The 25338-nt window shown below is 37.6% G+C and overlaps 2 protein-coding genes across 3 annotated transcripts; one reads left to right on the forward strand and one right to left on the reverse strand.

The window, feature by feature from the left end:
• Positions 1–1997: 1997 nt before the first annotated feature.
• Positions 1998–8378, forward strand: fbxo30a (F-box protein 30a). Of its 2 annotated transcripts, XM_056768531.1 has the most exons (4): positions 1998–2166; positions 4006–6047; positions 6648–6884; positions 7133–8378. In XM_056768531.1, the coding sequence occupies exons 2-3, from the start codon at positions 4056–4058 to the stop codon at positions 6849–6851; spliced, it is 2196 nt and encodes a 731-aa protein (XP_056624509.1). In that variant the 5' UTR covers positions 1998–2166; positions 4006–4055; the 3' UTR covers positions 6852–6884; positions 7133–8378. The 2 variants fall into 2 exon arrangements, with proteins under 2 accessions (XP_056624509.1, XP_056624507.1); XM_056768529.1 differs by having other exon boundaries at positions 6648–8378.
• A 4371-nt stretch (positions 8379–12749) lies between these two features.
• On the reverse strand, positions 12750–23765 carry LOC130436707 (utrophin-like). Its single transcript, XM_056767631.1, has 14 exons — positions 23587–23765; positions 22714–22834; positions 21152–21335; positions 20010–20088; positions 19701–19761; positions 19461–19522; positions 19211–19285; positions 18234–18435; positions 17190–17275; positions 16178–16335; positions 14131–14297; positions 13356–13467; positions 12877–13004; positions 12750–12753 (listed from the first exon to the last, which is right to left on the reverse strand). The coding sequence occupies exons 3-14, from the start codon at positions 21155–21157 to the stop codon at positions 12750–12752; spliced, it is 1140 nt and encodes a 379-aa protein (XP_056623609.1). The 5' UTR covers positions 21158–21335; positions 22714–22834; positions 23587–23765.
• Positions 23766–25338: the final 1573 nt, after the last annotated feature.

A 25338-nucleotide genomic window follows, 5' to 3' on the forward strand; every position in this document is an offset into this window, starting at 1 on the left:
ATGTAGGCCTATTTGAAATATTTGATTTCTGGTTTGTCCATCATCAACAGATCATCTGTTTGAAACTTTGAACACATTAAACAAACATTTTAACAACTGAAAAAAACAAAATTAAAAACTTTTATAAAATACATATGATTGAAATAGTCTAGAGAGAGGGAGTGAGAGAGATACAGACATAGAGAGAGAGAGAGAGAGAGAGAGAGAGAGAGAGAGAGAGAGTGAGAGAGATACAGACATAGAGAGAGAGAGTGAGTGAGAGTGATACAGACAGAGAGAGAGAGAGAGATACAGAGAGAGAGAGATACAGACAGAGAGAGAGAGAGAGAGAGAGAGAGAGAGAGAGAGAGAGAGAGGACAACAAACACAAACTGACACTGTCACCCTCATTGAGAACTTTAATTAAAACTGTTTTTCTGTTTATATTGAGATGTATATATATAGATTTTTACTTATATACTTTTAATTTTATTCTATTTTATTTTTTATCTTAATCTGTATTTCTGCATGTTTATATTTAATCTTGTGCTTTGGCAATGTACATTTTCTTTTATCATGCCAATAAAGCTCCTTTGAATCTTGAATCTTGAATCATAGAGAGAGAGAGAGAGATGTATATATATATAGATTTTTACTTATAGACTTTTAATTTTATTCTATCTTATTTTTGATCTTAATCTGTATTTCTGCATGTTTATATTTAATCTTGTGCTTTGGCAATGTAAATTTTCTTTTATCATGCCAATAAAGCTCCTTTGAATCTTGAATCTTGAATCTTGAGAGAGAGAGAGAGAGAGAGAGAGAGAGATACAGACATAGAGAGAGAGATAGAGAGAGAGACAGACATAGAGAGAGAGAGAGAGAGAGAGAGAGAGAGGACAACAAACACAAACTGACACTGTCACCCTCATTGAGAACTTTAATTAAAACTGTTTTTCTGTTTATATTGAGATGTATATATATAGATTTTTACTTATATACTTTTAATTTTATTCTATTTTATTTTTTATCTTAATCTGTATTTCTGCATGTTTATATTTAATCTTGTGCTTTGGCAATGTAAATTTTCTTTTATCATGACAATAAAGCTCCTTTGAATCTTAAATCTTGAGAGAGATACAGACAGAGAGAGAGAGAGAGAGAGAGAGAGAGAGAGAGAGAGATACAGACATAGAGAGAGAGATAGAGAGAGAGACAGACATAGAGAGAGAGAGAGAGAGAGAGAGAGAGAGAGAGAGAGAGATAGAGAGAGAGAGACTGAGAGAGATACAGACAGAGAGAGAGAGAGAGAGAGAGAGAGAGAGAGAGATACAGACATAGAGAGAGAGAGAGTGAGAGAGATACAGACATAGAGAGAGAGAGAGAGAGAGAGAGAGAGATACAGACATAGAGAGAGAGAGAGTGAGAGAGATACAGACATAGAGAGAGAGAGTGAGTTTGAGTGATACAGACAGAGAGAGAGAGAGAGAGAGAGAGAGAGATACAGACAGAGAGAGAGAGAGAGAGAGAGAGATACAGACAGAGAGAGAGAGAGAGAGTGAGAGAGATACAGACAGAGAGAGAGAGAGAGAGAGAGAGAGAGAGAGATACAGACAGAGAGAGAGAGAGAGAGTGAGAGAGATACAGACAGAGAGAGAGAGAGAGAGAGAGAGAGAGAGAGAGAGAGAGAGAGAGAGAGAGACTTGACTCAAAAGTGATAAAGACTTAACAACACATCCTGAGACATTATTTCGGAATTGTTACATTTAATAAAGTTTTTATAGAAAATTGATTTTTTTTCTGTTATAGTTAGTTTAGGGTCTTGCTAAAACCGGAGATTTAGTAATCATAATCCATTTTAATATAATAAAATGCAGAATGTTTTCTAGGAGGGTTGGGTTTAACATGCAGTTTTTATTAAAGACATTTATTCTGGTAAAATCAAAGAAGAAGAAATAGATTGATGTAATTTGAGTGTGTTTTGTGTGTAAGTGCGCATGTGTGTTTTGACTCCGCCCACCGGTGGGCCGCAGTTGTCTGTACATTGTCGGTCAGCTGCTCACACAGATTTCAAAAGAAACACACAGACAGCAGCGAAATCATAACACACTGACAATATTCTCGACTACACACGAATGACCGAAACACGACACGTTACTTCACTGAAGACTGAACAACAGATCGACGGTAAGACACTTCACACTGCATGCGTGTGTTTACTTCAACTTGTTTCCTCAGCGGCTCAAACCAAACAGTGAAGTTTATATAAATGACATTAAACGGTTACTTGACCTCTAAATATGATCATTTATATTCCTCAGTGTAATGTGGTTATTTATTGTATGTGTGTGTGTTTATTTAGCTCGAGAATGCCCGGCTAACGCGCTAATGCTAAAGCGTTGTTTATGTTTTACATATGACAGCTCCGACTTACCATAATATACACATGAGAATGTTTGTAAACGCTTCAGTGGTGTTTGTTTAGTGATTATTAGTGTAAAAGTGCTCATGACGCGGTCATGTTACTCATGTCACTCCGTTTCAAATTCTGAATTATCATCTCAGATCTCTAGAAAACGACAATTGTTGTCGGCCGATGACGTCACGCGTGTGGGTCATGTCATATTTCGGTAAAAGTTGAAATATTCAGTTTTTATTTATTTATTCATTTAACATTTAGCAGATTGCGTCTATCCAAAGCGACTAATTCTCTCTCTCTCTCTCTCTCTCTCTTTTTATTTCTTTGTCTACCTCTTTATCTATCTTTCTTACTCAATTCTCTCTCTGTCTGTCTACTTAACTATCTGTCTTTCTATAAATTTTGCTCTCTCTCACTTTTTCTTTATCTATGTTTTCTATTTATTTTCTATTTCCTCTTTATCTATCTGTTTTCCCCTCTGTCTCTCTTTCATTCTGTATGTCTGTATATCTATCTTTCTATCTCTCTGCATACTTCTCTCTTACTTTATATCTATATCTATCTATCTGTCTTTTGATCTGTTCTACCCTCTCCCTTTTCCTGCCTGTCTGTCTACCTCTCTCTCACTTTTTCTTTATCTAACTTTTCTTTCTGTATGTCTGTCTCTCTGTCAACCTCTCTCACTTCTATCTATCTTAAATATAAGATATTACACTCAACCAGCCTATCTGGTCCTCTAATGCAGAGTGAAGTCCTAAATGTGGCCCATGGTGGGATCATGTTTAGGGTCACGTTGTGTTTGGGGGTCATTAAAGTAGATCAGTTTGTAGTCTGTTGTGATTACCTGACCTGTTGTGACCTGTTAAGCAGTTGCTTGTGCAACCATTCCAGATTAATCTGGCAATGCACTTGAGCTCTATGCCAGACACTGTTGTTTTGGTCTTGCAATAGGAGTCATCACATCACATGTCTGCATACAGGCATTGTACACAACCATTTTGCAATGCTTATATCCAGCTGGCATTAAGAGGCCATGTTGATAATTCAAAGTTTTCACCCCTCTATGACAGACCCCCTACTAACCCAGACCGTTTGCATTTAGGTCATGCCGGCGACTGAGACTAACTGCTCGCGTCCAGCCAGGCCCTGGCATGTGTTGGGGAGAGCAGCGTCTTGAATGACTTTGCAGTGTCTGTATGCGAGTGTTTCTTTTGAACGAAAGCCAGGACCGATTCCTGTAACATGCCGTTCAAATACAAGGGGTCGTATTCCTTGACAGTTCTCAAAGAACGGCTGTGACTTGAAGGAGAGTTGTGAAATGGCAATGCAATGATTTAGTGATTTGGTAAACATACTGCAAGAGGGCACCGGGGTCTGATTTAGGCTTCGGAGCTGAAGGGGACTTGCCACATGAACAGCAGACTTAGATTTTAAGCCTTGTGTTATGCAACACCCAAACATGAGTGTCCAAAATAAGTTTATGATATTTACGTTGTCGACACAATAATACATACTGTATTTCAAAATGGGAACAAATACTTTTACTACATTTGTTGACTTTTGCAATAGGCATCAGAACTAATGGTTTGTTTTCTTTTGTTTCACAGGTATTGGTGTAGCCTCTTTTTTTTGAAAAAGACAAACATTCATATTTGCAATGGAGGAGCTTCATGTCCATTGCTTGAAATGTGTGAACCGAAGATGTATGATAAGACCGGAAGCTTGTGTGTCCTGTGACCTCATGGGTTGCCCTCTTGTGTGCGGAGCAATTTTCCACTCATGCAAACTGAAAGAACACCGCTTACTGTGCCCGTATGAAAGAGTCCCATGTCTAAACCATGGATTCGGATGTCCGTTTACCGTCCCCAGAGTTAAGATGGCGAGGCACCTTGAAACGTGTCCAGCCAGCATTGTGTGTTGCACTATGGAATGGAATCGCTGGCCGGTGAGCTATGCCGATCGCAAGTCCTACGAGAATTTGAGTAAGGAAGTTTTTGATGTGGACCAGCTTGATATGGCTCTGGCTCTTCAGGATCAACGTATGCTGTTGGAATCTCTGAAAGTGGCAACAACCTTGACGAAAACAGTGGAAGTGCAGAATCAGGAAAATAAAATGATGAACTCTGACCCATGTGAAACAGAATTGATCGAAACAGAGGAGGAAGAATACGCAGTCTCGGCGGAGAACAGTAGAGACTTTTCGGCCACTTTGGAAGTTCTTAATAGTGCAAAGAATATCGACTTGATTGTGGAAGATCCCAAAGTTAAGGAGAGAAATGGAGCTTGTGTAGGTGGCGATGGGGACTTAAGGAATGAAGAAATGAAGGAAAGTGATACAGACTCGGACTCTGATCTGGGAGCTGTTGGTGGAGCCGACTGTCCTTTTCCAGTGGACACGGAGGAAGAAGGAGATGATTGGTTGGTGAACATGTCTTCTGAGGAAGAGGAGGAAGGGAATGGTGGGATAGAACTTAATGGACTCAATGGACTCAATGGATTTCATGAGGAAGGGGACGAAGACAACCGGAACAATCTTGAAGAAGCATCCTTAAATGTCAGGCAGATGTTGCCTTATCATTCCATGCCTATTGTAGCACGGGAGCCAGAAGTGGCTCAACTACCTCTTGCTTTGCCTATCCCTTTGCCTAACTTGATGCACAACAACATCCTGCAACATTTGCCTTTAAGGATTGAAGACCGATGGCTGGAGCGCAAGTTGGAGCACCTCCAGGCACTCAGGGGCGTGAACTTGTTTACACTCAATGGGCGAAAGGCACTGTTGTACGACCCCTATTTGTTCAAAGCCAAGATGGAGGACAAGGCGGTTGACACGTCTGACCTTGAGGTGGCAGATGATCCAATGGGCCTTAATGGCATTGACCTCATCACGGCCGCCTTGCTCTTTTGTTTGGGTGACTCGCCTGGCGGTAGAAGCATTTCAGACAGTCGCTTTGTTGATAGGTATCGCATCGACTTGGGCACCCAGACCTTCTCCCTCCCTTCTGCCATACTGGCCACCAGCACCATGGTGGGCGACATCGCCTCTGCGTCCGCCTGTGACCACGCCAGTCCACAACTATCCAACCCCAGCCCGTTCCACAGCCTCAGACTGGACCTGGTCTTGGAGTGTGTCACTCGCTATCAGACCAAACAGCGCTCTATGTTCACCTTCGTGTGCGGACAGCTGTTTCGCAGGGACGAGTTCTCGTCCCATTTTAAGAACGTCCACGGGGACATCCACGCAGGTCTTAACGGATGGATGGAGCAGAGGTGCCCGCTGGCATATTACGGATGCACGCACTCTCAGAGAAGATTCTGCCCCTCGGTACAAGGTTCTAGAATCATCCATGACAGACATTTGGGCTCCTTTGGGGTCCAGCCTGGCTTAGTAGCTTGTCCAGATGAACCGTTTGCAAGAAGCGCCTGTCATTATGGCTACCTCTGTGACCGTCTGAGCGACCTGCCTTTTGAATTACTCCAACACATTGCAGGCTTCCTCGATGGCTTCAGCTTGTGCCAGCTGTCCCGGGTGTCATGCACTATGAGGAACGTGTGTGCCAGTTTGCTTCAGGCCCGTGGCATGGTGGTCCTGCTCTGGGAGAAGACAAAGCGGGATGACGGAACCTCATCCTGGCTGGTACGAGACAAGGTATTTAAAGTTGTTTTTGAGTATTTCAAGAAGTAGAATCACGGTTTCAAAAGAATTCACTGTATCGTTATTATCACGGTAACTATTGCTGTCGAATTTTTTCTTAAATACTGCTCTCAATTTCATCCATATTTTATTTTGAGCAAAGGAAATCTCTGTTATCGTTGAAAAATGTCAAATGGAAATATTATTATCACCATATCAATAATCATGGCTTTAATAGTGTTTTAATATTGTAAATAATGCTGATATTTTGTGACCCTTATATCAGAGCACTCCATATGTAAAGCTGGTTGCTATTGATACCTAGTATCTACAATTGAAATTGTATCATATCTTGCAAATTAGTGGCTATAAGTTTACAAAATGAATGTTAAAAAACATTTTTTACAAATACTGTGTAATATTATTTACATATAGCGGACACTGTTATCCAAAATGACTTTTATAATTGACTATTTAACAAATCTGTTGATATGAATAAATAAAAAATGAGTAGTTTTATTCTATATCCGTCTGTTTTAGTCAATGTAAAACAATGTGTGATGCATAGATACAAATACCAAAACCTTAATAAGTTTCTAATCTCTTCTATTTTAGGTGTGGAGATTCAGCACCGCCTTTGACACTGTGAACGAGTGGAAGTTCGCCAACATTTCCAGCATGGCAGACCACCTGAAGACCTGCAAGTTTAACACAGTAGCACGCAGAGAAGACGCCATACCTCTCCCGTGCATGAGCTTCACGAGAGAACTCACGAAGGAGGGACGATCTCTGCGCTCAGTGCTGAAACCAGTCATATAGACGCTCAGAAACGGACAGGAATGCTGCTCAGAGGTTTTGATTTGTTTAATCATACATCAGATGTGCTGATAGACATTCTACACGCCTTATTTGTTCAATAGAACAGCACTTTTTTATGGCAAAGTAGAGAAAAGTCAAGCTGCAGCATCAAGAAAATAAACCACTTTTTGGAAGAGACGTTTTTCTATTAAATAATATATTCAAAGTATATATGATGGTTTTTCTGTCTTGCATATTTTTCAAGGTTTTTTTACAAGTTTATTTCTTCGTTTGATTTGCAGCATCAAACCAGAAACAATGAATCTTTGAAGCGATGGAAACGACCAAAAGAAAACTGTTGGATGTGTGTTTCTAATGCATGAATTCAAGATGCATGTGTACTGTATCTTGGGACTATTGTCCAAAATTCTGACAAGCATTTATGCCATTTAGTTTCTTTAACAATATACCTGATACTCACACGCAGCGATTATTCTGGTCTTTCCGTCTTTTGAAAAGCAACGTTGGCCGCCTTCACTGGTGCCATTACGTTAAATTACCTGCAAAAAAGACATTTGTGTAAATGTTGATGATGTCCTGTTCGACAAACTGCTTACAATCGTCTCGATTACGAGTCGCTGCACATAAACCTGCAGGACGGGTGCGAGAACCTCTGATGTAGCCTGTTATGATGTGTGGTCGCACAACAATGCATGTGGAGATATATTTCTCAGTCTCTCAGGGGTTTGACATGAAGCATGTTCCGTTACACCAGTTTGTCTGTGAGACACAGATCATCGATGGCAATTTATTACTTGATATTTCTCTTCCGACATTGCCTGGGTTTACTGCAGGGATGTCCAAACTTGCTTCCGGAGGGCCAGTGTCCTGCAGAGGTGAGCTCAAACACACTCACACATCAATGATCTGATTCAGGTGTGTTTTGTTAGAGACGCAGCTCTGTAAGACCGGTCTCCAGAAGGAGGACTAGACAGCCCGGTTTACGATTGAAGAGTCCAGTTTTACCATGTCTATTCAGGTGTTTAGTTACTGTGTTTCGGTTTGGTGACATCCTGAACTGTTGCAATATTTTAATCTTTGCCTTGTTTGATACCTTTTACACAACTTACTTTTGAGAACTTTTCACAAACGACTTCTGATATAATTTCATGAAACATCCGAGTGATCTCTTTTTAAAGACACCTGTCAGTGTGCACAATGTCTCTTTGTTTTTTGGAGTGATTGTTACTCATGTTGTATACTATATATAAACAGGCTTGTATGAGGGCACTTGGCTATTTAGTGTTTTTGTTATTTGTTTGAAATGTTAATTCACTCCATGGTTTCCACTTTTTCTAAAAGAAAGTATACATTATCCTGACACCTATACATGTCTATGTTCATTCTGTCATCTTTTATGCATGCTAGTGTACAAAAGACTCTTTTGTAAATAAGACGTTTGATGTTCGTTTTGATAAAGTTACAGTTTCATATGAATTCTTAGTTGTATTTTGTCAAGATTCTATAATAAATTGTGAGGAAAACCAAAGACTTGTGAGCTACTTCATTGAGCACATGCAAACAACAGATTACATCAAATCTATGAAGCCACAAAATGATTTAATACATTTTTGTAATTATTATGCAAACTAGCTGGGACAGAAATTAATTTGCAAGTAAAGACATTAATCCTGTGATGTCTGCTCCACTGTTTTTAAATATTAAAGTCATGGAAATGAATTAGAGTTTGGCGTGGCTTTGCCTTCAGATGATATTTTAAAAAAACCTGGTTCCTTTAGCAGCAATATCAGAAGTGCTTTAATGTTTTTTTCCACCAGATTCTGCTGTAGTTTACAACATATACATCAGAAACTACAAGAGAGAAAGTGTAAAATTAATATTATTAATAATCATTTTTCTTATGAGATAATGAACTCTACAAACAAATGACAGGTAAACATATTTTTTAAAAATTCATAGCTTCATACATTTTCCATAACCTGTATGTATGAACATTAACAAGATCATTTTTATATGATCCTTACGATAAGATACTGTGTCTTGTTTTCAGTATTGTCTATCACAATATCATTTCGCCTCTGCACCAAAACATCCACATGACAAAACATGATAAATGTCCCGAGCAGCCCGGAGCCGAGCGACTGGTCAGGTGGGCTCATCTGCTGGTGGAACCATAATGAAAATTGTCTTTTACAGCTGATGTTCACTGAACATCCAGCTGCAAAAAAGTTTAGAAGGTAAAAATGACATTCATACAATAAGTGTCTTTGTCTTGTTCTGTAGTACAAATATCTAAACATTCTTAAATCAAAACACAATTACTTGACAAAAATAAAGACCAGAGATATTTGGTCTTGTTTTATGAAAAATAATATATAAATTAAGTTAGTTTATGGCAAATACAAGAAATAAAATGTGTCCATGGGGTGAGAAAAATGTACTTGAATTAAGTACTTGAGAAAAGGGTCAAATTAAATTCAAGCTTGTTTTTACCGCAAACTTAATTCTTACATTATTTTTCATAAAACAAGACGAAATATCTTGGGTCACTTTCTTGTATATTGATTTATGAAGTTTTTGATATTTTCACTAAACACAAGACTAAAATGCTTAGTAAGAATGTCATTTCTGCGCTCTTTCAGGATCCGTCTTTACATAAAATGAAATGTAAGAAATTATTTTCTAGTGCAGCTGATGATAATCAAACACCAACACTAATCAAACTGACTCATGGATATTGGAACAGTCTACAATGTAAATGATAAAAAGCTGAAAAAATGATATTTCAGGTTTTTTAATCACAAACATTTACACGCTGAACGCTGTCACCTTCCATCTCTGACAAACATGTCACAGAAAAAGCAAACAAATGTCACATACATCACATACTACACGGCTACAATACAAGTGGTTTAGTTATCAAATACTTTATGACCCTAACCCACATAATATTTATGATCCTTCTCAATAACAGACAATACAAAATCAAGTATAACAAGAAACAAATGATCACCAAGATAAAGTGACAAGAACATTCATAGGAAAACAATTTGAAAAATAAGTTGGAATAAATCAATTGTGCAGCACTATAATGGAATTTTTCCACTGTCTGCATTCAACAATGTATCTTTGCAAAGCAGCTTTGTGTAGATGTGTCACCAGAACTGATGGTCAGGGATGAATGAAGAAGCCGGGGCGGGTGACAGAATGATTGTGTTTACTATCAGAGGAATTAAAGCATGACTGGAGTTTTGTGACGGCCCCACGTGTCCCTGCGGTCAGACTCCAGCTCGTGGATAAACAGACACATCTACACCGTTTGTGAAGATAGAGATGATAAAAGTGCCGTCACGCCAAAACTGCATCAGTCATCCTGGACAGCAGTAGATAAAAATCACACAAGAAGATCACAGATGTCAGATCTTACCAGTCCTCTATGAGACGATGAGCAAAAAACTACAGATCTGATCTGACGGAAAGTGGAATTATAGATGCCTGATGAATTCGTCCCACAAAATATATCTGGATACCGAAGCTACTTTAAAAAATGTCTGAATGTGATTTGTTTTAGATAAAAATATTAAACCAAGCAGCATTTGAAAACATGATGCAAGAGATTTTATTGCAGAAGTATTGTCACTTTTTTGAACCGGGGTCGAGGTGATTTATCTATATTGTCAGTACACAGATAGCACAGACTAAAAAGAGGGTGAAATATCATTTATTTAAAGGGATAGTTCACCCAAAAATGGAAATTCTGTCATCGTTTACTCACTCACAGGTTGTTTTAAACCTGTATCAATTTATTTGTTCTGATGAACAAAGAGAAAGATATTTGGAAGAATGTCAGCAATTTTCAGTTCCGGAACATCATTGACTAACATAGAAGTCAATCTAGTTGTTTTATTCCTTTGAACAGAAAATTAGATATTTTTAAGAATTGAGATGAGGGTGAAAATAAGACAGAATTCTCCTCTTTAGGTGAACATGCTGTGCTTGTCCCTCCTGCAGAAACTCAAGTGGGCAGTGCTAAAATGGAAAGTATGAACCTATTTTTTTCATTTGGCATCTACTATCTGAGGCGACCAGAAAAGGTATAGACGTGTGAAAGATCTGCATTCATCAAACTGATGCATCCAGCTGTAAAACGACAATGAATTTGTCTTCTCACTGCAGCTGTCACTTGAATATTTAGAAGAACTCAGCAAAACAGCTTAAAGAAAAAGGAACATGCCAAATATTTTCAGCTGAAAGCAAAACAAAAAGGCTTTTAAGCAATCCCAGGACCCTCGTAACAGGATGCAAAAGAAGAAAGCTGCATTTTAAAACATCTGCCTGTTAGTGAATGCAGATAGGAGGCTTACTGGGGACTTTTGAAAACAGCAGATGTGCATATTTTACTCTTGCCAATTAAGAAAGTCTTCCCTGCTGTGTTGTTCATGAGCATCTCTTCCATTAGAAGCATCTTTACTGGCACAAAAACTATTTGGCCACTTAAGCTAAACTCAAGAATGCAAATAGAATGCAGTTTATACTTAAACCTTGCAACCGAATAGCATCTATTTTAAAGCAATAGAGCAAACCCTTTCTGCGAGATTTACTTAATTTTACATGATAAAAGGGCATCTGTTTTTTCTAGCAATAAAAATCACCTTGTGGTTAAGTAATGGGATAGAAATGTGAATCTTGTCTTGAGAAACGCTCTGGTAGCATTTGTTTGCACATGACATTTGGTTTGATATTTCTTATTTAATGCACTGACATTTTCAAAATAACATTAAGGCATCCTCTGAGACTGTTTGTTATTTTAAGCGGGTTAAACAAGCTAATAGAAGAGAAGAAAGATTAGAGATGCACCATAAATTATCGGCCATATCGGAAAATAAAAATTTAGGCCGATCTATTATTGCTGATAAATCATTTCCTCTGGTTAAACTTCTTCAGCTGCACACTGCTCACAGTTAAAATCAAATACACAAGAGTGTATTACTGCTAGAAGACAAACATTGTTGATGTAGATACAGTACTTATAAATGTGTAAACTATAGGCACAAACGCATACTGCTGTCTGAATGCTTTCTGTTTTGAGTTCTGTTAGTCATGGGGCTATGAAGAATATTTTTCTGGGTTCCTCTGGAAGAACATCTATCATTTATTTATTACACAAAAAATAGTGTAAAGTAGGCTTGGTATGTGACTTTCAGAGGGAAAAAAGAGAACAGTTTTCTGCGGTGTATGTTTTCGACTTAAAGCAGCTGTCCACTTTTTTCTTTTTCTTTCAGTTTTAGGGAATTTTACATTCATATTTAGATACTGTATATCGGTCATATATCGGTTATGGGCTTCCGACGTTAAAAAAGAATGAATTTGACATATCAGTGCATCCCTAAACAAGATAACAAAGAAGAAACAAACAAAACTGCAAAAAGCGAAGAAAATGTTCAGATACTCACTCATAATCTTCAGGACATGGGCTTAAAGTGTTACTGGTCTGTAGAAAGTACAAACAACAGAATAAAAATCAGTACGTGATTCCTCATGAAGGCACTTTTGTTGTGTGGAAGTTTTATCATAGTTTATAACAGAATGCATGGGTTTTGAATAATGCTGAAACAAAAAGAATGTATAAAAGGCATTAAAAAAGATCTGATGATCTAAACATTGGCAGAGGAAGTTACCGACCGTGTAACTAAACCCTTGAAATATCAGTTTTTAGTTATAATAAAAATAATCCCAGCAAGACCCCAAAACACGCTTCATGGTGTGAAGGCGTATCAGTCTGTGAGAGCAGGTGGTTTGTTTTAATATTAAAGACGGCCTTCAATATGATAAATGTCCCGTATCTTCATTTCCCCAATGATGTGACTAACAGATACCTGATTGCTTTTATAATTAAATTCACCTGCATGAGAAAGAAACACCGTTAGCTTGTTGATGTTTGCGGTGATATGAATGAATGGCCTGCGATGTCTGATATCTTCATCCAAAAAATGATCCGCACAGGAGGAATATACGGACTACTTACGTCTCTTCTTCTAGAATGGTCTGCACCGGCAGGTAGCCCAGGCGGGGATGTTTCGTGAAGTATTTCTTCGAGCGGAACTTGTTCTTGAGTACTTTGGTGAAATCACGCATGTCTTCACCAGAGGTCGTCTGTAAGAGACACACAAATACAACATTGTCACGAGCGTTCTCCAGTTATTCTTTTGGTTAAGAGCAATACTTGCTGTGTTTTTTTTATTTTATTTTCTCCATAGACATTTATTTATTCAAATAAATAGAGTTAATAAGGATTTCCAACTAATCCTAGAATCCAAAGTAACCAGCTGTGAGATGAGTTTAATTTATCTGTTCTGTGTGCTTCATGTTTTTTAATGAGAATTGATTGGGGAAATGGAAAAAGAATGAGCTATGGTGGTAATAGTTTTACCTCCCGAGTTCTGCTTTCACGAGAACAAACTTTTGACATAAAACACAAAAAGTCAAAAAGATGAAGATGCTCACAGGGGTGCAGTACTCCACCATGGGGTAGCTGAGATGACGGTCCTTGATGACCTTTCCCGAGAAAAAACACGTCTGACACACGTTAAAGTTAAAGTGCTTTAGACTTCGATACCTGAGAAATTAACAGATGGGCAATTCAGTGAAAATGTCAAAAAAAACACGAAAAAAATATTTTTATCAGCGGTTGTTACTATGGTAACAGCACAGATTTGAACTTTTGTTGGCTCAAATACTCATGTAAGATCTCTCTTCACATTTGTAAAGCATTTGTTTTATTTTTAGTTCATGACTTATATAGTCAGGTAAGAGTCATTTTCAGGATTGTCACATCCATAACACTTCATTTTCCTCATAAATGGACACATGAAAATGAAGTAACTATTTGATATTCTATAGATAAATCTCTTCTCCATTCATCAGGTGTTATTGCTTCAGGATTGTGTATTTTATTTGACAGAAATCCTACAAAGTTTATCGTCTCCCAGAAACAGCATCCTTTTTTGTCACATCCATAACACATGTTTATTTCCCTTTTTGTAAATATATATATTTTTTCATAGACTGACATTTTTTTATGTTTAGACTCTATCAACAAGGGTTCCTTAAAATCTAAACAGATGGTTCAAACAAATTCATTTTCTGAGCATTTTAATATCCATAAAGCAAAATGTCACGTCCATAACGCTGGAATTGGCCAGATGTTAAACACTTCTATTCTAATCTATCAGTGCTGATAAAAGGAGATTTCAAATGAGATTTGGAGATGTTGGTCTACCTGAAGCCCATCATAGGGCAGTCTTTACAGATGGTACATTTGGTCTGGTGTCTGGCCGTTTCTGCTGCGGCGACTCTATGAAGCACAGGTAACCACACCATCGACTGCGGCTCTAAATGCATCCAATCCACAAACTGCTCCAGCTGGATGAACTCTGCACCGCCTACCTGAAACCCAGAGCACAGACCGACCTCTCCTTCATTACAGTCTCTCATCTCAAACACTGTGAAATAATGAAGTTGGCTCTAAAAGCTCTCTAATGGTCTATTTATCATTTCAGAAGCGAACTGCGACTCAGAAAGTGTAACGACTCATCATTAGGCTACTTATCTGGACAAAGGTCGAGGGATTCATTAAAAATTTTGCAGGTGCTTCCAATGGGGTTAAACTGTCCGTCCCGATGGCATAAAAACTCTTACTACAGTTATGAATCAATTACAGCAAGCCAGTAAAAGCAGGACAATCAAGAGTCTTTAATAACATGAAACATTAAATGATACGAGCGCCAATGTGACACAAGTACAAGCTTGAAGTCTGGAGACTGAGGTCAAGGGTGGCTTTTAGTGGAGCGTTCTGTATTATATATCCATTACATGTGGATGTCACAAAGCACTTCATCATATGATATTGAGAATTGATGCACATAAATCAAGTGAACTTCATTTGAATATCTTTAGTGGTTTGTGCATGAGCTGTGAGGGTTGTCGGGCGTACCGATTCAGAACCGTGTGAACGTGACAGTGTAAAATCACACTCTGAGTTGATCATTTATTCATATGTCAAAACTCATTGATCTGTAGCGATGAGGTTCAATTAACATATAAACCCGCCTGTGCATACGTTTATTATCCAGCGCCTTCCTTTGGGAATTTACAAACGTCACATACTCTTGAGTTTTGTGTCCTTGTGTTTGATCATTATGACTTTTCTTTGTGAAATGATTCATTTATTCATGAATGCATATATTCATGGGCGCCGTAATGGGGTGGAAGGTTAGGACGATTCTAAGGGCCCAGGCTGATTTAGGGCCCAGAAGAGCAGACCCCCTTTTTATTTTCCTATTTGTAGGGGGCCCAGAAATTTTGGTTTCCATAGGGCCCTGAATTTCTGGCAGCACCCCTGCATATATTACATTATCTTAGTGTATTTGATTCATGTTTCATACGGTTCATCATTCAACCTCCTAATTAATTGACAGTTACACTACATTTGTAAACCTTGGGTCTTATTTGCATGTTTACGAGGATGATCAAATGATTATACGAGTTTGTCTGGATTTAATGGTGGTTTACACATGTGTGAAACTGGTGGTGGTAAATCCACTCTGTTGGTCATATGAAACTGCAGCATTTGCCATCACTGTTCAACATTGTTAACCGTTGCCCTCAGAATCTGAAACTTAACGGTGCGTGAAACCTTCTTTAAGTGATATTTTTTGGGCTTCTTGCCTTTATTAATTATAGAATTATTGAAAGGAAGTTTTTGGGAGGAGGGAGCGGGAAAGGACGCAGAAAGGTGACTCAAACTCGGGTCTCCAAAGGCACAGTTGCCTCACATATCTGGAGAGCTGTCCACACACGCTCTGACGTGCGAAAGCTTTTGAGACTGAACATAATGAATCAATACCTAATTAAAGATATGCAAGCCCCTTTTCAGATAAACGAATGTGAACAATTGCTAATCTAGGGTTAAAAACTAATCTAGTGTTGATTAACAGTCCAATTTATAGTTGGAGCCTTGACAGTGTCCAGAAATGTAGCACATCTGCGCTTTGGGCGACATGAGTTCAAGTCCCTGCTCAAGGTCCTTACCCGGCCACACCCACTTTGCTTGTACTGTATAATATAAAGGATAATTTATATACAATAAGCATTGGGCTGTAAAGTTGTCAAACTGTTTTTATTAGCTGTGACTTTTCTGGGTGGAGAAGGTCTGCAGTGTGGATGGTGACATCACCAAGCAAGATACAATTAATTTCTCTGGTTACTGACAGCGTGACTCTGATGAAGCCCGAAGACATGAACCCAGAACATTTCATTCATCTCACATGCTGAAAGCAGCTACGGACGCTGGGCTCTGTGTTACCGCCTCCAAACGCCGCAGCCTCTCCGAGATGATGTGGGATTCTGATGCTGGTGTGAAGCAGTACAGCCAGCTGCCTCTGGTCACACACACCTGCAGCGCTGGACACCTGAGCGAACAGATCTGTGGACGGCAGGTTCTGTCACCTCTCTGTGCACTTAAAGGAGTAGTTCACCCTCAAAATGAAAATTCTGTCATTATATTCTCACCCTATTGTCATTTCAAACCACTTTGACTTCTTTCGCAGAACACAAAAGAAGATATTTTGAAGAATGTTGTTAACAGCCCCCCCTTCACTGGCATCGGTTGCAATAGAAATGAATGGGGGGCTGTGCCTTTATGCTCCCGACATTTTTCAAAATATCTTCTTTTGTGTTCTGCAGAAGAAAGAATTATAGACCAAGATCTCTCAGTGTCTCTCCAGATTCAATCAAAGGCAATTTTGCGATGTTTTTCTTGCTCATCTCGGGTTTGTTCGTGCAGAACAGTTGTATCTTAACATCGTACACCGACATGAGCTTTTAGATAAAATCCTTTAGTTTTATCACCTGCACTTTTTCAACCGATGTGTATCCTGCACTTGCTGCTATGGCACTTCTGGTTATACAAAACTACATGTTGTTGCCCTGTAGTTGTACATGTGTAATGACAATAAAGTTGAATTTAAACGAAAAAAGTCATACAGGTTTGAAATGACAAAAGGGTGGTTAAATTATGACATTCTTTTTATTATTATGAAAATTATGAATTTTCTTTTTGAAGATGAACTACTCCTTTAAGGGAATACTGGGATGTAAAATGTTTACAACGACGGGAAAATTATGCATTTCTTTCTTACAAGACATTTGACTTTCAAATGAGTCTCTAAAACATGCTGAAGCGGTACAGAGGTATTACAGTAAATATATATATATCAAAAAACAAAACAAAATGGGATTTGGTGTCACATATATTCACGAAGACTGCAAAGTACTTGCATTTGTACTTGTCCTCCAGTTGTCCTTTTGAAAGAGAGAACAAGCCGATCTTCATGCACAACACCTGAACTTTTCCACTTCTGTCACTATCAAAGATGCAAACAGAACCCACATAAGGAAATATTTTCTACATTTAATTTTTGTCCCAGTTTAGTGTTTTGATATATAGGTAAGTCAGTCACTGATAAAAATACAGACGTTGAAACATTGGAAAATTAGCACCAGTAAACATATGTATAAGAAGAACAATAGGCCCTTTTCACATGACGTCACGCATCTTCCTTTCTGTCGCTAAGCACTGTATCGTTACTTCCGCTAGCGCCTCAGAATGGAGTTTACCAAGTCCCTTTCACAGCTGCCACAAAAACAGCTAGATGATCTTGATCTTGCAGACAAATTTTCCCTTACGACAAGATCAAAGCTTAATAAACGATACAAATACTTCATTGATCAGTACCTGTTTGATTATGAAGGCAAGTGTTTTGTTCTCTTTTTGTGTTAGCGAAGGTGCAAGAATAAGTATTTATTCATAAGTATTAAGTATTTAAGTATTTAATAAGTATTTATTTATTAAGAAGGCGGAAGTGAAGCGACGTCATTGTGAAAAGGGCCTATTAAACAGTAGATTTCAAGACAATCTCACAGCAAGATCGTAACTTTTTACAATGTGGCTAATTCGTATTAATTCGTTTTTGTACGATTTGCTTTCGCTCCAGTGATGTTACGGGTGGGGCTTCAGTATTGCTTTTTTTCTAGTAATCATATGTTTTTGTACTATCTAAACCTACGAATTCATTCAGATAAGCCAACTTGTAAAATAGATACAAATTCCCGTGAGATCATTTTGTAGATTTTCTAAAGGTTTTTGTGGTCTAGTACATATACATCATAGTAAACCAAAAATGTTTATATGCATAGGGTTAGGGTTAGGTATAAAGCATGTATTGCTTTACATAAAGTATTTATATTTTACATACCAATAGATGCCATATGGTTTGACTTTGTTATGAGTGTGTGTGTAAGATATATACAATCTAAACATACCAATCATAGACTTTTAAAAGCCAGTTGAGACACAGATCCACACATAAAGGGACGTTTATCAGATGTGGGTGAACCTGCTGAAGTTCTCTATAGATTGTACAGAGACAGTGTATGATGTCTGGAACATCTAGCAGTTGTTCATTATGAGAGAGTTTGTGTTGATCAAAGACGCTCTGGGCTACGCTGAGGTCCAGAAGATCCACTGAAACAGACAGACCATATTAACATGCGATTTCATCTCAGATTTAATTCAAGCCACTTTAATGAAAGTCAACGGCGCGTAACTCATCCGGCAGCACGTAATGAAAATTCCCAGCTGATATGGTGGTGAAAATTATATTTCTTATCAGCATTCATCAGATTTGCAACCAATTATATGTTTCAATATTACGCACGATGTGAAGCATTAAACCGACTGCAATGTCTGCTACCAAAACACCATCCAAGTCTCTTGACGGTAGGCTATTTCTGCACAGTGTGAACTGTACTGATGTTATCAGCGGGTGGAGGCCAGAGACTCATGGTCAGTGTACCATAAACGCCCTAAACGTACATGACAAAATTACCAAAGAGAACTCGAGATTGCTTTGTCAAAATTGCCTTTAAATTGCCTCCTGTAAGAGGATTCTTCTCTTCTTGACTTATTCAGTCATGTAGAGCGATCGGGGAATTCACGATCATTTAGAGCAACAAAGTGAATATAATGCTTCGTTGTCAATGGGAGTTGGCGATTTGAGGCGTCATGAGTGACAAAGTTGAGTGGCAAAGAGTAATTTTCTGATGTGTAATTACAAGCAAAACGTCTTCCTTGAACAGCGATTTTTCCTAAAGCTGTGAACAGAAGAAGAATATCTACAAGTCTGTTTCTATGTACAGTAGCATGGACTGAATGGGTTTTGTTCTCTTGTCTCTTGTTCACTTCCAACAAAAGTACAGATCTTAAATAATGCATTCATCTTCAAATGAAACATACTCACAGCGAAGGGCTTTCTGAAGCCGACGGCTCTTCATGGCTGTGCGGTAGGCGGAGAAACGGACCTGACTGAGATCAACTGAGGGACGAGAACATACAGAATATAAATAAGAAACGTCTGTAAACATCATCTCACTGAAAAAAGATCCACAAGATATATTTCCAACAATTCCACACATGACACCTTGCATACTAAGATGTATTTTGCATGCATGCAGACTGCTTGACATTGATTGACAGGTGACAGAACAGACCCATCGACTGAAATAGTTGTGTCATCTGAGGATGGTCCCAGGACGTGGTCTGCTGCTCATGACTAAATGAAATTCAAATGTAATACATTTATTTTGGTTTAACAATATTTAACATGGCATTTTAGTGAAAACTACAACTGCTATTGTAAGTTTGTTTACGGTTGACAAAACTGGTTTAAATCACGTTAAACATGTTTTACAATAGACATGCTGTTTGTTGCTAAGGTAAATAAAACTTACTTGATATAATATGGGACGCCATTTTGAAAAACAGCTCTCTGCCATGGGCACTGAACAGAAACTGTTTGGGAAGAGGCGAGTTTTTAGTTTTTATTCTACCTTACAAATGTAAACATTTTTATGACTTTCTGGTCATTTAAAAATGATTGAACAAAGATAAAAATAAATCATTATATATTCATCTTGAATGACAGAAGACTTATCTTTTCCATTAGCTTTACATGTTTAAGACTTACATAATTACATTATTTGTTTTACATTTATTTATTGCTTATTTTATTTCTTCTTGACTGTGGGAACTCAACTTACCGGACAAGAAGTCATGGAGCAAACATTTGTTATCCATTCGAGAGCATTCCATCTGTCTGCGCCGATTACCCATAGTCCCCTGGTAAGATTTTGAAATGTTACAAAAAAGATATTCCTTCAGGTAACAAAAGGTAAAAGATAAATGGACACAGCGCTATCAGAACTACAATACCATAATATCCTGATCAAGAGACAGAGACATAATACCAGCAGAATTCATCGGTTTCTTTAGAAAAATGGAAGAGCCTTTAAAGCAAACTAGGCAGGGGGCAGTCTGGAGAAACTAGTCTGTCTAACTAGTATGTGGGCCAGACAGAAATATTCAGAATCTGAAATATTAACATTTTATGTGTGGATATACTGTATATGGGTGTAACAAAACCTCTCATGAAGGAAATGTATTTGAGGGTTCAAATTTATAGATATTGTGGCATGTGAAGGGTTTGGTCCCAAATGAGATAACTTCATTTGAAAAAAATCTAAAATCACCTTTTTTTATTGTGCATTTAAAATATCAATAAAACTGCAGTTAGTCTGTTTTGATTTAAGCCATAATAACTCACAAAATTATACAGCTATCTTACACAATAAAACACAATAAATAACTTAATAAAAATATGATTTAACTTTATTTTAAACTAAGTTACAGTCTCTCATTTTGGAACCAAACTCTTCAATGTTAATATTAACTAATATATGAATTATCTTTATGCATGTTTACAATAATCACTTTTATGTTATAGCCATGAGCCAATATGTTGGTCAATATTTTATATCTATAACCTACATATTATAAGTGTGTTCAGTAAAGTGAAATCAAACACAACTGTGCTATACTTTAGTATTAACTATAGTAAACAGCAGAAATGTATAGTATACTGTAGCATTTTATAGTATTTATACACTGCTAATGTGTATTAACTATAGGGAAGCACTGAACTGTTGTATTTACTATGACACACTTTATTATTTACTATTGTGAGGTTCAAAAATACTTTTATAAATAAATGATTTAATAATTTTACAACTGTGATCATTTCTAAAGTATAAACACTATCAGATCTGTTGTAAAACATCAGTTGACGCTCATCTGATAACACCACAAGCTGACATTAGCAAGCGCATTAATACGTTTCATTCACCTTCATCTTCTCAACCTTCACAAGTTCACATTCGACCCCCACTCCACTCCAGACTTCAAGTCCAGGTCCAGGTCCAGGTGCTCCATGGCATTTTGGAGCTCTTGAAGTTTCCTCAGTGCCCACTCAAGCTCGTGCTGCCAACTGAAGTGCCGAGATGAATGAAAACTCTCATCCTGCGCTGTTTCTGATAACAGATTAAACATGTCAGTCATTTTATTGTTATAATGTTCTTGCTTTGTTTAATTGTTTGATATTTTTATTTCACAATTTAACCTCACGCAGGAGGGCCACGGACAGAGCATGCGCAGTAACAACTAAACAATACAGACAGGCTCTGAATGTAAAATCTCAAGTAAATAACTGAAATTGTAATAATATATGATCGTAAATCTTAGGCGAGTATTAGAAGAGCAGCTGAGCTTTCTTGGGCCACTTGAGAGAGAATCGTGAATGTGAACATTTCTGTCTTGATGTCCTGCAGGAGATTTTACGAAAGAACCCTGAAGCTCTTCATTCAAGATATTTAAATGCGCTTGTTTTGTGAATGTATTCATTTGCACTCGTTTCTTCAAGCAATTTTCTCGTTGGTCTGGTCGGTTAACTTCAGTGTTTTGCTAATTATCCTATTATTCTGATTGGTTGATGCGGGAGGATGTTGCTATCCGATTGGTCCATATCCCTAAAGCCCACCCCCAACCCTTACGTAGATGGTAATCATATTTAAAACAAAAAAAAGCAGAAATAAGACAGTTTAAATTTGTGTAAATTTACCCCACATGTTTGCCTTAGTATGCTACTTGCTAACAGCATAAAATGTGTAGTGGGTTTGGTTTCAGTGCCTGAATATTTTAGTTTAAATGCCACAGAGATGAAGAAAAAGATATTATGGGTACCAGCACTTACAGGGTCATTTCTTTTTTCATGATTCCTGAGTAAAGAATCCAATAAATTCTTTGCAAACAGCTGTTATAAATCCAGCACAGATTTACATGAGCTCACTAAAACACGTTCTCACTTTTCAATTTGTGTCCTGTAGCTTTATCGTCTCTACTGAGCCATTACAGAGACACATAGATCAAGAAGCACTGATGCTGGAGACTAAAACCATGACCTCCAGAAATTAAAGCTGCCATAAAAAAATGTGGTTGAATGCCAGAGACGATCATTTGTGACAACAGAGATTAAGTTTGACACTTGGCTTCTTCACAACATGACTGCTGGGTAAAAATCAAGTGATCCTTATCTGTGTCTCCTCAGACCCTTACTAGAGTGCTTATAGATTTGCAGAGATAACAAAGAATGCCATTAAAATAAGAGATATCATACATTTCTCTCTTCCAAGAATGATGACTTTTCTAAAGATTAAAATACTTATACAATAGATATATGATGTCAGCTATTGCTTTTTCCTCCGTTTCTTTTACTGGCAAATGAGAAACACGTGATGTATGTTGATCTGTGGCATTAAACACAATTGAGATTTAAACAGTATATTAAATATCAGAGAAATGTTTGACTACAAATACAAACAACTTTAAGAGAGGAGCAAACACACATCTTACCTTCAGACGTTTCTCTAGTTATTTTGTCTTTGTTTGTTTTAGGTTGAACTTCCAGCGATGGACACGTCTGATTCAGAGTTCTGTTGACATGTCTGCGACCAATCCATTCACTGCTCAAGGCCTGTGTCCAACACATCCAACATCATCACCAAAAGCAGTGTTGGGTGAATCAAGTTACTGAGTAATTAGTTACTCTTTTCCTTTGAAAATTAATGCAATTTGTGCAATGTAATTAAATTAAATACTGTGTTATATATTCAATAGTGGAAACAACATCCAAATTATAAATCTAACTTTAATATGTATGATTTCATGTATCCTTTGCACATTTGTATTGATCAATAAATAATACTTCTTAATTTAGTTACTGTCTTTATTATTTATATGAATGAATTAAGAGCCGTTTCGTGTCTATCCTTGAATCACTGAACTGATCAAGGTTGATGTAGGATATAGAAGGTCATTAGTAATGAAAGTCATTTGTACACTAATCTAATTACACTATTGAATATGTCATTAGTAACTAGTAATTCATTACTTTTTCGAAGTAGCTTACCCAACACTGACCAAAAGATAATACAATAAAAAATCAATCTGTAAAACCTAAACATTAGCTGGCAAATTGAGAATTAAAGCTATGTGCGATCAACATCAACATCAAAAGCAAAACTGTTGTCTGATTTCAATGGATAAAGCAAGATCTCCGAACAGAATTCAAATGATTGTAGTTTGTTCACTGTTGTTAACTTGTTTTCAAATAAGTGAAGCGCTATTAGACACTGTATTTAATTTTTTGGAATTTTAATGAATAATACACAACATCACTTCACATCATTATTTTTTAACAATTAATAAAAATACAGAATGACTGACCATACAGTGATCATGCTGCTGAAGTGAATCCTGTACATCCTCGTCTGCATCTCTCTGCCGGTTTGCCAGTTCCTCATCCTTCAGTTTGACCCAGAACCACAGCTCCTCCAGGACAGATATGAGTTCAGTCCATTTCTCTGAACAATCTCTGAGCCAAAGAGAAGTTCACAGCATGAACATCTGCGTCCATGTCTGTATAATACTACACAGACTGTACCTTCTGGAGGCTGTAGGAATGTGGCCAACATCGTCCAGTTCTTGGAGTTTGGATTTCAATATCTGACTCCTCGAGGCCTTTCTAGAAGAATTACTCTGGGAATCAACTTCTGTCTGAATATCCTGAGAAGAGATGGCAAAAATAAAAGAAAACAAACTAAGCTGTGCTGTTTGTGTATGTTATTATATTGATACGTTTGAAAACATTCATATGACTTGTGCATTTATGTCAGGGGAATCCATACACGCCCATCTCACGCCTGGTTTCTAAAAATGAGAATCAGACAGTCTGTAGCTTTTATGCCGGTATCCATTAAAGTGCCAATCCCATTATCTGTTCTTCACATACACTGATGCATATGATTAAAAGGACATTCTATCATCATTTATTCGCCCTGATGTCTTTCCAAATCTGAATGACTTTATTTCCTCTGCAAAACAGAAAATAAATTATTTTGAAAAATGTTGGTCACAACAAACCCCTTTGACTTTGTTTGGTCACAAACCAGACATTTCTAAAAATCTCTTTCTTTGCTTCTGCTTTAACAATCCATGTTCTAAGATTTCATCCCATGAACAGTTTTGCAACAGTTCATATGTAATCTTCGCATGTGAAAATATGCCCAAAGCGTTTTATGTCTCTAGCTAAATCTCTTCAATCTAGGCACGTTTTGAACGCCCTTCAAATCCGCTGTTCAGTTTGCTTGCTTTTAGTCTTGGAAATCAGAGATGCGCACACTTGGTTTGGAAGATTTATAAATGCCAATACATTACAGTAATGCTATTGCCAACCACAGCCTTGCCACAATTCTATGAGGAGAAGAGAAGACACAAGCTGGAACAAGTTCAATACAACAAACTCATAATACACGAGCTGAGATAAGAATTTAAGTGATTGGGTCTTTTATAAAGCGGCTTGTGTTATCAGACAAAAATGATTAAAAGGTGTTTTTGACAAATCTTAGAAGGGGCTCACTGGAACTATGGTGTGACCAGGATGGCTGAGTGGATAAGGTGTTGGACTTAAGATCCTATGAATGTATGTCCTTGTGGGTTCAAACCCCACTCCTGGTAGAACTTATAGCCTCTATACATTATCAACTCATATGCTAAATGTCTGAAATAAAGTGCTTTGTTAGATATTATGGCAAATGCGTTTTGGAGGGGGCTCGTCAGCACTTTAGGGTTCAAACCCCACTCCTGATAAAAAAAGCTCAACTTTAAGTCAATTTTGGTAAAGCTGTGAAGTGACTTATTTGAAATGGTTAAATCCCATAAATGATCAAAAGAGATTGTCAATGGTGTACAGTGTGTAAATGAAAAGAAACAAAGAGATCTAAATGACGCGGCCACGAACATATTTCAGCGATTCTTGGTTGCCAGTTGAATTCTGCATCAAATTTAAAGCGCAACTATTCCTTAATAAGGGACTACATGCTCAAGATCCTGAATATATTACACATCTCATTTCCCTGGAAATGACTTTTACGGGGTTCAAATAGTATGATTCTCTCCATGCCTCGACCCCATCTGGTC

Source organism: Triplophysa dalaica, chromosome 15 (assembly GCF_015846415.1).
Source record: "Triplophysa dalaica isolate WHDGS20190420 chromosome 15, ASM1584641v1, whole genome shotgun sequence".
NCBI lineage: Eukaryota > Metazoa > Chordata > Actinopteri > Cypriniformes > Nemacheilidae > Triplophysa > Triplophysa dalaica.

Bases quoted from the DNA above. Each gene is read 5' to 3' on its own strand.
- fbxo30a (XM_056768529.1), top strand. From the start codon at position 4,056: ATGGAGGAGCTTCATGTCCATTGCTTGAAATGTGTGAACCGAAGATGT. The intron at 6,048-6,647 runs GTATTTAAAGTT...CTTCTATTTTAG, and splicing joins CCTGGCTGGTACGAGACAAG to GTGTGGAGATTCAGCACCGC.
- LOC130436707 (XM_056767631.1), bottom strand. The intron at 18,436-19,210 runs GTGAGTATGTTT...TGTCTGTTTCAG, and splicing joins GCTTCAGAAAGCCCTTCGCT to TGGATCTTCTGGACCTCAGC. The intron at 14,298-16,177 runs GTGAGATGAATG...TCTGGGTTTCAG, and splicing joins TCCGTAGCTGCTTTCAGCAT to GTAGGCGGTGCAGAGTTCAT.